At 40.4% G+C, this 13849-nt stretch overlaps 1 protein-coding gene across 1 annotated transcript; it reads right to left on the reverse strand.

The window, feature by feature from the left end:
• Positions 1–1902: 1902 nt before the first annotated feature.
• On the reverse strand, positions 1903–9255 carry tmem160 (transmembrane protein 160). The gene is made up of 4 exons (XM_080890003.1): positions 8942–9255; positions 8721–8745; positions 3986–4078; positions 1903–3220 (listed from the first exon to the last, which is right to left on the reverse strand). Exons 1-4 carry the CDS (start codon positions 9161–9163, stop codon positions 2904–2906), a joined length of 657 nt encoding a protein of 218 aa, XP_080746129.1. The 5' UTR covers positions 9164–9255; the 3' UTR covers positions 1903–2903.
• Between the last annotated feature and the right edge of the window lie 4594 nt (positions 9256–13849).

Consider the following 13849-nt stretch of genomic DNA (forward strand, 5'->3'; position numbering starts at 1 on the left):
ATTGAGTTACAAAATAACCTCTCTTCTTTATCTCTTCTTTTCTATGGAGTAACATCTTTATAGAGGGAAGTAAAGGTGCGGCTTCTGCAGATTAAATCACCGTGGGTTATTTGTGTGTGTGTGTGTGTGTGTGTGTGTGTGTGTGTGTGTGTGTGTGTGTGTGTGTGGCGGTGGCATTTCTCCTGACTGTCTTCTTCTCAGCCTGTCACTGAGCCACCCGTACGCCCTCTCTGTCACTAACTTTGATGGCTTATCTTACCCCTTGAATTAGAGTCGTGCTCCTTGGGGAAATACCTTACCACATGTAAATGGATTTGAAAAAAAAAGTACAAATATGGAAAGGAATAATAGCGTGAAGGACGGAGGGAGACAGCCAGACAGTTTCCATCTGACATGGGCTCACTACATTTCTCAGGCTCTTTTTCCCTGATTCTTTTCTACCTCTATGATTTTCATCTTTGTCATTGTTTCCCAACAATCACCCCTTTCTCCTCTCAGCCAGGAGAAGGCCAATCCATACTTAATGTAGTTCTTAAGGCAGATCCTTTGATCCGTACGTATGGCATTTAACACCTGAAAGCAGATGAGCACTCGGCGCTCAAAATAAGCAGAGGTTAAGACTCCAACTTTCGATGCTGAGAGCGTAGATGTGAAGCTGAGGTTTGGAGATGTATGAGGCCAGACCTGGACTTTGGGGTATGTTGTGCTGGCGTTATGGTTCCTATAGCTGCTCTGGGTCTGGCATAGATGGTGTTTATCAGTGAGGGCGCGTCTCCTGCCTCTGGGCGCACTGCCCTTTAGACGCGCCAGGCCTCAGGAGCCTCCTGCATGCCAAACAGACCTGTGCAGTCAGATGCAGCCACGGAGGAGCAAAACTGAGAAGAGGTGGGAGGGGAGGAGTAGGGAACGTGAGGAGGAGACCAGAAAGAAAGGACTTGAGGGTGAAAGGGTAGAAGAGGATCTGAGGAAGAGAGCTGAAAGGGGCTCAGGGAGGAGGAGGTGGTTGTGTGTGTGTGTGTGTGTGTGTGGTGGGGGGGGGTGCTCGTCACACTGCTGCAGTAGCCATCTAGCCTATTCGCAGAACTGCTCCAAAATGCCATGGGAATCTGCAAAGGAGAGGTGGGAGGGAAGGAGAGGACAGCCGGAGTGAAGAAGGAGAGGAGAGGAGGAGAGGGTGACTCCGAGGTGAGTCTCAACAGCAACACTGTGTGTCGATAGCTGGGAGATATCACAGACCTTCGCCCTAACCCAGTCAGAGATAGTAATCACAGACAAAGCCCCCCCATGACTAACACTCTCCCCACACACACACACAACCACATGCTGCCCGTTTGAGTTCAGATATTCACACATGCTCGCCGATGAGCAGCTCGTTATAAAAATTATTCATGTACAGCATGAATAGACGTCTATGTGTGCACGGACAGTTTTTACATCTTTTGACTCCTGCTGCAGGGAGCCTTAACTACAAACTCTGACAGCACGTATACATTATACTGGGCGCTGTCTGCATGAACCAAAAAATAATAATTAAAAAGCAATATACACGTTGAGATTTATGTGGTTTGATAATTTGCTTCAGCTGAAGGTTTTTGATTTCTTAAGGTGCAGGAGAGAGATGTTTACACATCTCCCCTTCTCATGTATGTCCGCAAGTATTTATTCACAGTATGTGTGTGCTCTCCATATTAGTGATTTTTTTAAATGGCCCCAGCTGTTAATCCTGAAGTCACTGAGAACATGCCCTTCGGGGGATTTATAATTGATCAGTTTCATCACATTTTATGAGATAATTCGTCTATTATGAAACTCTCCGTAGAGTTTGGTCAAAAACACCAACAACAAACATATCTGAGGTCTCATTCGATGGGTCATTAAAGGATACGCACTGATGTAACTCGACAGATTTCTTCTTGTTTTATTACTGTATATACAGTAGAGTGCACAGGAAGTCGTGCATTAAAAAAAAAAAAGTATACAATGTTGAACCCCATCTCCACATCTGCATTCAAACTCTTTAATGATCAACAACCCTTCACATCCATTAAATAAGCAATCATAGTGATTATAGTGTGGAATTCACTCAGAAACATGGCTACAGCAATACAGAGTGTGTGTAAATAATCACAGGCCTGTGAAAAATAGGCTTTGCTTCTAAAACTGTAGTTACTAAAGTTTCAAACTAAAGCGACAGAAGTGCTATTGCCCTTCGAAAACAAAATAATAATGGAAAAAAAAAAAAATCTGGAAAAAAACAAATTAAAAACTCTCAGAGATTTTTGATCAAAACAAAATTACAGACCTGAAACACACACTCCGCAGTCCTCCTCGTAGGTCTCGCAGTTTATCACATCCAGCTTGTTTTAGTTCCACGCTTTCAAGAAAACTTCAAGTAGTCATTCACAGTTAATTATACTGAATAAGACAAACAGCACCCAACAACAGTTGGCTGTGAATGAGGATTAAAATGATATAGGGCAGCAAAAAGTAAACTTGAAGAAATAACGTGGCGTTCTCGGCGAGTCTTTGCAGAATGTAAAAAGAAAAAGAAAACAATTCAGACTGATGAAGTAAGAGACTCAGCTCTGGCTACATGTAGTTATAACAAAACTTACAAAATGTTGATTTATTTTCGAAGGTAGTTAAACTACCCAATTACCAGCATGTTTCACAAATTTCTTCGACCAGTTTTCAAAAAGGTCTTAAAAGTCTTTCCCCACATTAATATTCATCTTGATAACAACAGATAATAAGATCGTATCTACAGACTCACACACGGCCTGCATATGTAGGTTGCTTATACACGCACATGTACACAAAATCCACACACATACAAATAAGGGAAACCCTGAATTGGAGCAGCACACATGCACAGCTTTCCACTCTGCATTCCTGGAAGACCTCTACTTGTTTTGCCCCTTGCCGTCACTGTCCTCACTGTCGTGGGGGCCACGGTAACCCCGGTGTTCGCGCCTCTCCCGGCACTCTCGGCACTCCTCTTCATCCTCTCCCTCCTCTCCCTCGTGGATGATCTCCACCTCTAATCGTCCGATGTAGAGCGATACAGCGCAGAGCCAGAAGAGGGCGACGCTGCCCACCACGGCTCCTTGGAACAGCAGTGCTGGCACAGACAGCAGCATCATCCTCCGCAAGGCAAAGAGGCTGCCAATATACGAGGCACCGCCAAACGACACGCACGCACCTCCCAGGATAAAGAAGGCTGAGGAAAAACAGATTGACATGGTATTATTGTAGAAACCCAATTAATTTCCTCATAAGTCACTGTAATTAAAGCTGGCATGGAGGCAGGTTGAATCGACTTTTCCTTTTAATTATTTAGATTAAAATAAAAGATTAAGTGGAAGATTTTCTGGCATCAAACTTATTTCAGAAGTTATACAAACCGTTCCCGTGATTTAGCATTGAGAATACATCAAGTAGGTCAGCAGCTTTCATTTTGACATAAATAATACCGCGTTCCTTCGATTTACTGCTGTGGCTCGAAAGTTTTGTTTTCAGACAGTTTTCAAATATTCATGCCCATCAGCTGTCAATTAATATTGATTCCATGAAGGTCTTCTTTAATAAAATGTTAAGGGCCTCATCTCACGTGTCAGGTAATGATGTTGGTTACAACTAGATATCAAGGATTTTGACTCTGTTTCAAGTCAATTGCAGGAATCCTTGTGAAATTATTCATATTAAAAGTGCAGCAAGTGCCCATTACAAAGTTTTCTACTTCACAAAAACAGCAGACGTATGTTTACATTTTTAGATAAAAAATATCTTCTAGAGAGAAACAGAGTTTAAAAATCCTCTTGATCTTAAATTTAGAGCTGCATCGACCGTTTGATAAGATAAGATTTATTAGTCCCACACGTGGGAACGTTTGTTACTTTATTTAAATTTTAAGTGTATTTTACAAACAGGCTTAGGCTTAAATTGTCTGGTTTTCAGCTCTTCTGCACATATAACTTTCCCGTACCATATCCTGCTTCTCGTCCCACATCGCTTTGGACGAATGCGATGACTCCGATCCCGGTCGCCAGCAGACCGTTCCTGAACCACGAGAGGAAGCCTGCAGAATGATCAAAGGCAGAAATAAACAACTGACACGTTACAGATAACCAAAATCAATCATGCTGTTTACTGTAGCTGCATACCACAGCCTAATTACTGCCTTTTAATCTGCATCAGTTTAACGACACCAGATCCTGATGTTTAAAAAAAGAAAATGATGTTTAAACAACATATTTGTGATAAAAATGGTGGCTTGCTCAGATTATAATAACTTAATATTCAGAAACAAATGCTTTTAACTCTTGGTTTAAACTTGAGTTCTGTCCCACAGTGGAGACAGAAGAGATGGACGTCCTCGCAGCTCTTCCTTACAGCAGGAACCAAACACAGTTTGCAAAAAACACACCGAGTCCTGACATGAGGTGAAACTGGACAAAGCAAACAAACTGTGTGTGTGAGCAGGGGGCATAAACAAAGACTAATTTAATAAGGACACCAAATTCTTAACGGAAGTGTGACAACTAATGAGGTCTCATACACCAGACATGCAGTAAACCCAAACCCCATGAAGGATACGATGCTCTAACTGTTCAGAGAGGTGCTGATTCAACTATATGATAATTTTGTAGGGTGTAGTTTGGGGTGCTAATGAGCTGCTGTGTGCAGATATAATCAAAATAACAGAAACGTAATAAAGTATAGAGCCATGCAGTTTAAAAGGAACACAAACTGAAGCTGAATCAGCACTTAATGAAGCCCGGGTGTATTACAGGACTGTTGTATTTAGACTCTGTATAGTGACAATTATTTTAACTTAGTGGATTCTCATAAGCAAGGACATGACTGCACTGACATTAGGGCAAACGATTATTTTGATAGTCGACTAGTCACCGATTATTTTTGCGATTAGTCAACTAATCAGATCATGCATCCATTGGAGGTAAAACGTACAGCTTAAAGCATACGTTTTACGTATATAAGAGCAGATGCATAATAATAATGCATCTGCTCTTATATAACTATCATTAGCTTAAAGCTTTAAGTGTTTAAGCTAACTAAAAATAAAGACAAGATGATTGTCAGATTGTTTCAGTGAAGTTTAATAAACTCCTTGCTACCTATAATATAACGGGACACCGGAGTATATTCTCGAGCATCTCACACTTCTGATAATCAGTTGTCTGCTTGACGTTTATTCAGCTGTGTAAAAACTATAACTTTAATCTCAGCCAAACAGATTTACTCAGGAACAAATAAAATACTGAAAAAAAGCCAAACAATAACATTTTTAAGTGATCTAAGTGACTTATATATCATGTTTAACCTGAGTAGCGAAAAACGGCGGTGGGTTTGAAAACGATTTGCCAGGAGTCCGGTGTTCTCACCGGCTCTAGTTAGCCTTGCCCCCGCCTAGCTATCGAGCTAGTGGGTAACAGACGTCTCTGAAAACGTCGGAGCGCTTTTGAAAATATGTGGTGTCCTGATAAACTGAGCAGATATTTGAGGTTTACACAGCTACATTCTCGCCTGAAAATATGTTAAACGTTTATTTTGTGACCCAGAAAGAATAATAAGAGTAACATTAAAACTAACTAGCTGCCGCCATCGTTGGAAACTGAGCTGGGCCGCGCTATGAATTCTGGGACACAGCTTCTTCTTCTTCTTCTTTGGGGTTTAACGGCAGCTGGCATCCTTGTACATGCAGTGCTGCCATCTTCTGTTTCAGTCCGTTATTACACTCTTAAATCCTACTACTTATTCCTGCATCTTTTGTGATCTTACAAAGCTTCAAACGACGCGTCGACTATTAAATCAGTCGTCGACGATTTTGATAGTCGACGTAATCGTGACTAGTCGACTAATCGTGGCAGCCCTAACTGACATACTGCATAATGTCACCAGGCTTAGAAGTGGACCGGTTATGCATTTTCCTTTTACTGTGTCACATGCTCTGTATACATTCATGTGGAAAAGAGCATTTCCAGGGCCTCAGAAAAAAATGAGCACATCCTTATTACCGCCACGAGAATTAAGAGCGCAAGCAGCAGCCAGGTGTTGCTAATCAAATGCACTTAACTGATCACCAGCAAATATGTGCACACCTTTAAAAGCAGAGGTTTAGGCAGTTTGCTGGTGTGGAGCGTTCAGGCGTGTGTAAACACGATGCCATAATCTTTACAGCAGTGAACAGATTTATTCTGAGCAAATGCAAAAACCCAAGTGCTACATATGCCAGACTCTACAGGCCTCGGTTAGCGTGTTAAATGTTCCCACCCGCCTAACATCTGAAGGAGAGGACAATTATCCCAGGCACAGCAGAAAATATACAACTTTAAATCTATAATGTCAGAAAAAGAAAGCCAGACCTCAACCTGATTGGACCTGTGCTGGGAAAAAGAGAGCTGTACATAAACGAATGCCTGTAAACTTGAATTTACTCAAGTAACACTGTAAAGACGAGTAAACCAAAATTCCTCCAGTGATGTGAGAGACTGATAAAGTCACACAGATGGTGATTCCTTCAAGTTTTCCTATAAGCTCCTGAATCAGAGAGTGTACATAGTTTTTCACAGACCTGTAAGCTGTTGTGGCTTCAAGGTTATAAACATGTTTGCCTAAGACGTGAAGGGTTTGAACTTGGAGCAAACACAAACGAAGCCCCAATGGAATTCACAAGCTAGTGTACTCCTAGTCTGGATAAAGTTGCAGGAAGAAGAACATTTGGTGTAAAATCTGTGCCAAATCAAATATGCAGATCCATCCTCTGTGGCGACCTCTTGGGAAATAAGGGAGCAGCTGAAAATACCTGCGCTCCATGTGCACTGTCTCTTGTGACAGTGGAGGTTCATGTTTAACACGGCCAAAATTTCAAGTATTAAGGTCACTGTATTGTGCCTGTGTATACTGCTCTAAAGGCTTGGTCTCAGTCAGTTTTCTAGTCTGACCTCTGCATGAAGAGCACAGCAGCTCGACCCACCTGCAGCCTCCAAACTTTCTGTCTGCACAGAGCACGAAAGTACGAAAAAAAGCTGGCTTAAAGGGACAAAAAGGAAATTAAAGATGTTCTTCTTTTTTTGTCATTAGCCAGATGCAAGCATTAGAAATGTCCACTTTAATTATTACATGCATTTTTGATTTGCCAGTTAATTGTTTCAACTTAAATGTAATCTCTGTTAAATACTAACCATATACTGGAGAATATACTGACCTACCAGCCTATATTTTAACTCTCTTCTAAAGATTATTCGTGCAAGACATTTTTCAGGTGCCACTGTAGATGCAGGTTGGATTTCGGGAAGATGTTTTGTGTTGTTTGAGCCCCGTCCTGCAGCAGCTGAACTGCTTTGCTATGCTCAATCTCTGAACATGACTACAAATGAACCTTAAAGCATTGCAGTACATACACTCATCATATGCATGAATGTCACTGCAATGTTGGGGCTTTTACTTATTTCTCTGAACTGTTCTTTTTCTGCGGTGGAATGATTTTACCGCACACATTTTTAATAACGTAAAAAACAAAACAAAACTGGGTGCACAAATTGTATGTATTTAGGATTTTTTTATATCCACACAGAGTCAAAACTATACCAATAGACTCAAGTAGATACATGTATACTCACAAATATTTGGTTAAATGTCTCTTAGTAGATGCATTTGCTTGCCACCAGCAGGTTTCTTGCATAATTCTTCATGGATATTTTACCACTTTTCTTGATAGGATTGGTATGTGCCCTGGCACAGACCTGGCTTTTAAGCGTAGTCCACAAATTTTCAGTAGAGTTGAGGTCGGGGCTTCTGGAAGGCCATTCCAGAAGCCCCTGGCTATAAAACCTTTCCCCAAAAGGCATTTGGTTTGTCCATGTGGGCAGCTCCAAATTTCAGTCAAGCTTGAAGGTGGTTATTTCTGTATCTTCTGGCAGTTTCTAGTTCATGCAGACCTGAACCTCTTTGGTTCCTGGGTTGTTCCTAAACATCTTAACCAGTTGCCTCTCATGTGAGGATGAGGGTCTTCTTTAGGTCTTCATCCAAAGTTTGACAAAGTGGTGACAGATCTGAATAACCTGTGCCTACGGACAATTGTTCGATCCTGGAATCTGCAGTTCTTTAGAAATGACTTCAAGAGACTTTCCTGACTTGTGCACATCTACAATTCTTCTTCTTAGATTTTCACTGCCTTCCTTGGACTTTTCCATTGTTCTAAATACTGGTCTGTCCAATGAGTGCTGTCAAAAAGAAACTACCAGTTACAGTAAATCACGATCACTAATGAGAAGTAAAATGTTCTTAGTCTTTTCAAACTAAAAGACACTGGCTGTCTCTATTTGAGGCTGTACATATGCTTCTGACTCTAAAGAAAATCCTAAATAAATTCAAACCTGTTTTTCAAAGCAATTAAAGATGTGTGCTGTACAATCATTCCACCCTCGAAAAAAAGTTCAAAGAAATCATTAAAAGCCCCCCCAACCACCCACACACACACACACACACACACACACACACACACACAAACACAAACGCAAACACAACCATGACATTCACACCCGTGATAAAAGTATAACTTATTACACTTTGAGTCCGACACTGACTGACCAGAGAAGAAACATACAAAAGTTCATTTTGCTCCATGCTGCAGAAATCCTACAAGGGTTAGGATGAAAATTGGGACTACAGCCTGTATTGTGGAGCAGCAACGTTACCTGTTTCATGGGACTTTCTCAGCATCTGAAAATAAAAGAAGAAAATCTATTAGCAAAACTTACTCCCTCATTTGTTTACAGTTTCACGACGTTCAAAACAATTCCATCTTACTTCCTTCAGATAAGGGGAAAAGGAAAGAAAAAGCGGCTCTGCCATTAAAATTACACAAAGCTCACTACTGGCTGTAACACAACTACTGCATCATTAGGACTAAACTCACCAAAGCGTCGGCTTTGTCGAGGTCTGTGAGCTGGTACTGCTGCTGCTCCGGCCCCCGGCTCTTCCCCCACGGCCCCTTATCCGCGACCCGCTGCCGGGCTGAGCCGTGCAGTCTCCGCAGCGTGGCACCGGCGGCCGGCGGCCGGACCTGCTTCACCAGCCGGGCGTAGTGACACACGGCCTGCGGCAGCTGCCTTCTCATGAACAAAGTCAAGAAAGCCATTACATCACTAACCACTGCTAGCTAAAGTATGAGCCGAAAGAAAAAGCACAACACGACCTCCGCATGCCCTGTGAACCCTCAACCCGGAAGAGTCTCAGGTAAAGGCGCAGTAAAAGGTAGGCAGAAAGGAAACAGCGCCACCATCCGTCGGAAGACAAATATATCTATATCTATATCTATATCTACATCTTTATATATATATATATATATATATATATATATATATATATATATATATATATATATATATATATATATATATATATATATATCTTTTATTTTTATTTTTCTTTACCTTACTTTACTTTTCTGTTTCCGCAAGTGCTTATGTTGACATTTACCCTCAACGTCATTGAAGACGCCCTGCAACTACACATTTGCGCCACACGGGGGCGCGAGAACACAGGCCATTTCCGTTCTTCTTTATTTATTTGATTGCAAAAACTTAAACGCAATGTGAAACTAAATGCATTCACTGAATTCAGGGATTCGCGAAATCTTAATAAATGAAATCTAAATATGAAATATTTTAATATGCAGAAGAAAAACATGCTTAGATCTGAGCAGGTCTAAAAACGTCAAATGTATGGTTATGGCAGCTTATTGGGCAGCTTATTTATTTATTTATTTATTTGGTCACATATTGAAATAAATTTTGTGTTCATGTTTTTAAATTGTCATACAATCATGTGAAAGGAAAATATTTCACAGGACTCTGTGCAGTCCTGTGAAAAACTAAGTCCACCCTATTCTTGTTAAATTCTTTCAGTCACTGACATTTGCAGACATTTGTTTATGCACAGCTCTCTTAAGGTCCCACCACAGCATTTAACTTAGACTGAAGTTTGGACTTTGACTGGGCCGTTGCATTGATTCTTTTTGTTTTTCAGTGATTCTATTGTAGATTTGTTGCTGTTTGGGATCATTGTCCAGTTGCAAGATCCGATTCCAGCCACACTTTAGCTGTTGGACAGATCGCCTCACATCTGACTCTAGAATACTTTGGTATACAGAGGAGTTCATGATCAGCCATACTTTTTTGATCATTTTCTAATCAAACTCTTATGAACTTTTTTTCAGGATTGCCCAGAGTCATGTGGAAACTTCTTTTTTCCGAAGCCTGTAGTTTAGCTTCTGTCTGTAATAAAGTCAGTTAAGTTTTTATAGACTCCAAAAAGAGGCCATGAATAAATATTACATGAATATTAACAAAATAATTTGTGTTGCTAGCAGATAATAACATGATGATGTCAATCATTAAAAAAAACCCTGAAGACAACAACCAGACGTTTCTTAATTAAAAGATAATCTTGTAATTCTTCTCCTCAATTTAAAAATAGTGTCAGATACCCAAATACTGTATCACTCTACATGCCCCACACCTGTGTGGGTGTGTGTGTGTTTGTGCTCTCGCGTGTTCTCATTGAGGATGAGCAGACAGCTTCTTCCTGTACGCCTTTTGTCTTTGTCGGCCTGCTGGGACCCAGAAAGACCACACCTATCGTACCTGATTGTTCAGCATGAGGAGCATAAAGAGCTGCGCAGATGGGAGTTTGTATTTTTATTCCTCTGTGTGTGTGTGTGTGTGTGTGTGTGTGTGTGTGTGTGTGTGTGTGTGTGTGTGTGTGTGTGTGTGTGTGTGTGTGTGTTTGTGTGTGTGTACAGACAGCCAAATCTTTGATGTAATTCTGCAGCTGACCTTGTGGTCATTCTCACGCTACTTTCTCTAACACAATGGTAGACTGATGTTTGAGTAAACATTTACAGAGAGCGCTCACACATACAGCTTACAGTGAAATTTGCTATATGCTACAGCTGTATATTAGAAAGAATGATCATTGTCATACTTATTTGTATGGACAATTTGTCAACAATTGGTGAAGTAATAATCACTGTGTTGTGTACATGCTGTTTTCTAAGCAGTAATCCGTAATGTGGCATGTAATGGAAAATATTTGCTGAGAAACAAATTTCTCTCAGTGGTCACTCAGTGGATTGTCTGTATATAAATTCTTTTACTTTTTCCTCCCACTGTTCAACCCTGTTTTCTCTTCCATCTTCAGCATCCTTTGTCCAATATATCCACTATCCCTGATCTGCACAGGTCAGCCATCAGCTATCTCAGCATTGCCTCTCTAACTTTGTCTTCTTCACTCCAGTGAAAACCTCTTCAGCTCCAGTTCCTGTCTTTTTTTGAGGGGTGCCAGAATTTAATGATTAGCATTTAAAATGAATGAAAGAGTTGAATTGTTGCTTGTGATGCTTTGATAAAAACCCTGAAGATAGAGATGCATTTACCAATTCGTTGCCTTACTTTGTGTAACAGCTGAGGGTCTGGCTGTTCTTGTGATAATACTGAAAATAATGCATTCTTTCTATATTCATGATTTCATCACAATATCTCAATATGTTTTTCATTTGTGGACTGCAGGCAGGCCAGTTTAGCACAGAGACTGCTAATCTTAAGGAGCCATGCTGTTGATCATAGTCTGGAATTGTTTTGCTGAAACTGACATCATCTAGATGGCTGCATATATGCATATCTCTATCAGCTTATTGTATATTATACAGTCCCAGTGGTGCCTTCACAGATGTGCAGCCACATGCCCCAGTTCATCCCCATACCATCATCCATCATCATCATCACAGATTCTGGCTTTTTAACTGTGCACTGAGAACATCTTTTTTTCTTTGCATCATAGTTGCATCATGTATTTGAGGATGCACTGACACATCGTGTTCACAGATGATGGTTTTAAGCCCATTCAGGAATTTCTACTAATGAACAGTGTCTTTTTAAAAAAAAATCTAGTGCTGCCATATTATTTTGAGCACAACTCCACAGAATCAAGTGTACAACTGCACCTGCAGTGGACGATACTGCTTCAGTGATTAATGCAGATGTAGATGTGCATGTTGTGTTGTGTTGTTCTGCCAAATCAGCCAGGACGAAATGAAACAGCATTTTAAAGAGCAGATTACAAACAAGCTGGACTTTAACAATATTCTGCATTTCTGTCATTTGGGTATTGTGTCAATACTATATAACGGATGTCATTTTTAATGGATTAGCTGTGGTGATGCTGTAGAGATGGAAGTCATAACTAAAACTGACAGTATGTTGTACAAGTTATTTGAAGCAATGCTAGCAGTACAGTTGGTCCTCCAGTTCTCCCGATTTACATCTTCACCAGCCTCTTTCACTCTCTGTCCTCTTCTACTCCCACCCCAATTTTTTATTTTAAAAGCCATATTCATATTTTAATCACATATTTTTTTCTTAAAACCCTTTTTGTTCTCAGTTTATTGTTTTGTTTGTTTGTTTTATTATGACATATTCTTTTTTGTGTGTTTGGAAATATTTGTCTTTCATTAGCTTCCCATTTCAGACCAGCTCATCACTTTGTCTTCTAGCATCCATTTACTAAATTTCCACCTTTGTGTAGTCTTCTAGAATATTCCCCACTCTCTCTAAACAAATATAACAGAAATTGTCTGACACTCAAGTCCTGCTCGCTATTTTTAGAGTTAGTGTACATTTCACTGGACTAGCATGACCTTCATCATTTGCGCTGTCACGCGTCCAGCAGCATTTGGCTCTCCTTTCTCAGTTTTGCTGGTCTGGAAAAGTGAAACAAACACTTAAAGAGTAACTGTGTGTAGGACTGACCATGCAGCAAAGCTACTGCACTAAATAATAAACCCAAAACAAAGCTGTGTGGCTATCTGCCAAGGCCTGATTGTGTTTGTCGTGTTCGTGCCTTTGAGAGCATTTTTAATGCATAATAATGTGGCTTCCTTGGTCATATTATTATATTTTCTACTGTCAGAACATCCAAGAAGTCTGTGTTCAGTTTTTCCAGGTGACTGAAATTATAATGATAGAAAAAAAAGTATAATTTATACTTATGTTAATTTTAGCAAATTTCTGTGTTTGTGTGATGCATATATACAAATCTGTGAATGCAACTTGCTAAATAACTTCACCCATTGATCGAATAACTGTCTGTTGTTGTTCCAAAATAAAAGCCATGATGCCTAACTCGAGGTTTTAAATGTAGGTCACAAAGCAATAAGCGACCTCCATTTTTATCTAGTTTAGTTTTGACACACATAGCAACATAAAAAAAGTAAAGAAAAAACATAATATTGTTACAGACGAAAAAATCTGGTGTAGTTTAAGTTTGCATTTAGAGCAGAATTGGTGCAAAGTTGCATCAGATTTTTTGCTTTTCAAGCATGGAAAGAACATCAAAACCAAGACAAAAAGCTTAGATGGTGCAGGTCTCAGCTGTGTGCTAACTCTTTGCTTTTCTCCTTGCTTTCTCCCTGTAGCAAAGATGATAGCAAAAAGGAAATAAAGGGACAGATAGATGGACGGAGGAACAGGAAAGGGGGAGATGTGTATACGTGCGGAGCTGCACTAGTCTGCGTTACATAGTCTGGGGGATTCCAGCCAGCTGCACTGGGAGCACTGACCTTGGCAGCTATTGCTCTGTTTTTCAATCGGCAGGACAAACCAGCGTTAGATGTAAGTGTCAGCTGGTCAGACAAATGATTTACTGACATTTACTGACACAGACTGGAGCTTAACAAGTCAGCGCACGTGTGACCGGTGCAGAAAAATAAATCAAACGTGTTTTCTGAATGTACTAATGTGCTGTTTTCAGCCCGATCATTCACTTC

Source organism: Rhamphochromis sp. 'chilingali' (assembly GCF_963969265.1).
Source record: "Rhamphochromis sp. 'chilingali' genome assembly, chromosome: 8".
In the NCBI taxonomy this organism is placed as follows: Eukaryota; Metazoa; Chordata; class Actinopteri; order Cichliformes; family Cichlidae; genus Rhamphochromis; species Rhamphochromis sp. 'chilingali'.

Bases quoted from the DNA above. Each gene is read 5' to 3' on its own strand.
- tmem160 (XM_080890003.1), bottom strand. From the start codon at position 9,163: ATGGCTTTCTTGACTTTGTTCATGAGAAGGCAGCTGCCGCAGGCCGTG. The intron at 4,079-8,720 runs GTAACGTTGCTG...ATCATTCTGCAG, and splicing joins GAGAAAGTCCCATGAAACAG to GCTTCCTCTCGTGGTTCAGG. The intron at 3,221-3,985 runs GTACGGGAAAGT...GTTTTTCCTCAG, and splicing joins GGGACGAGAAGCAGGATATG to CCTTCTTTATCCTGGGAGGT.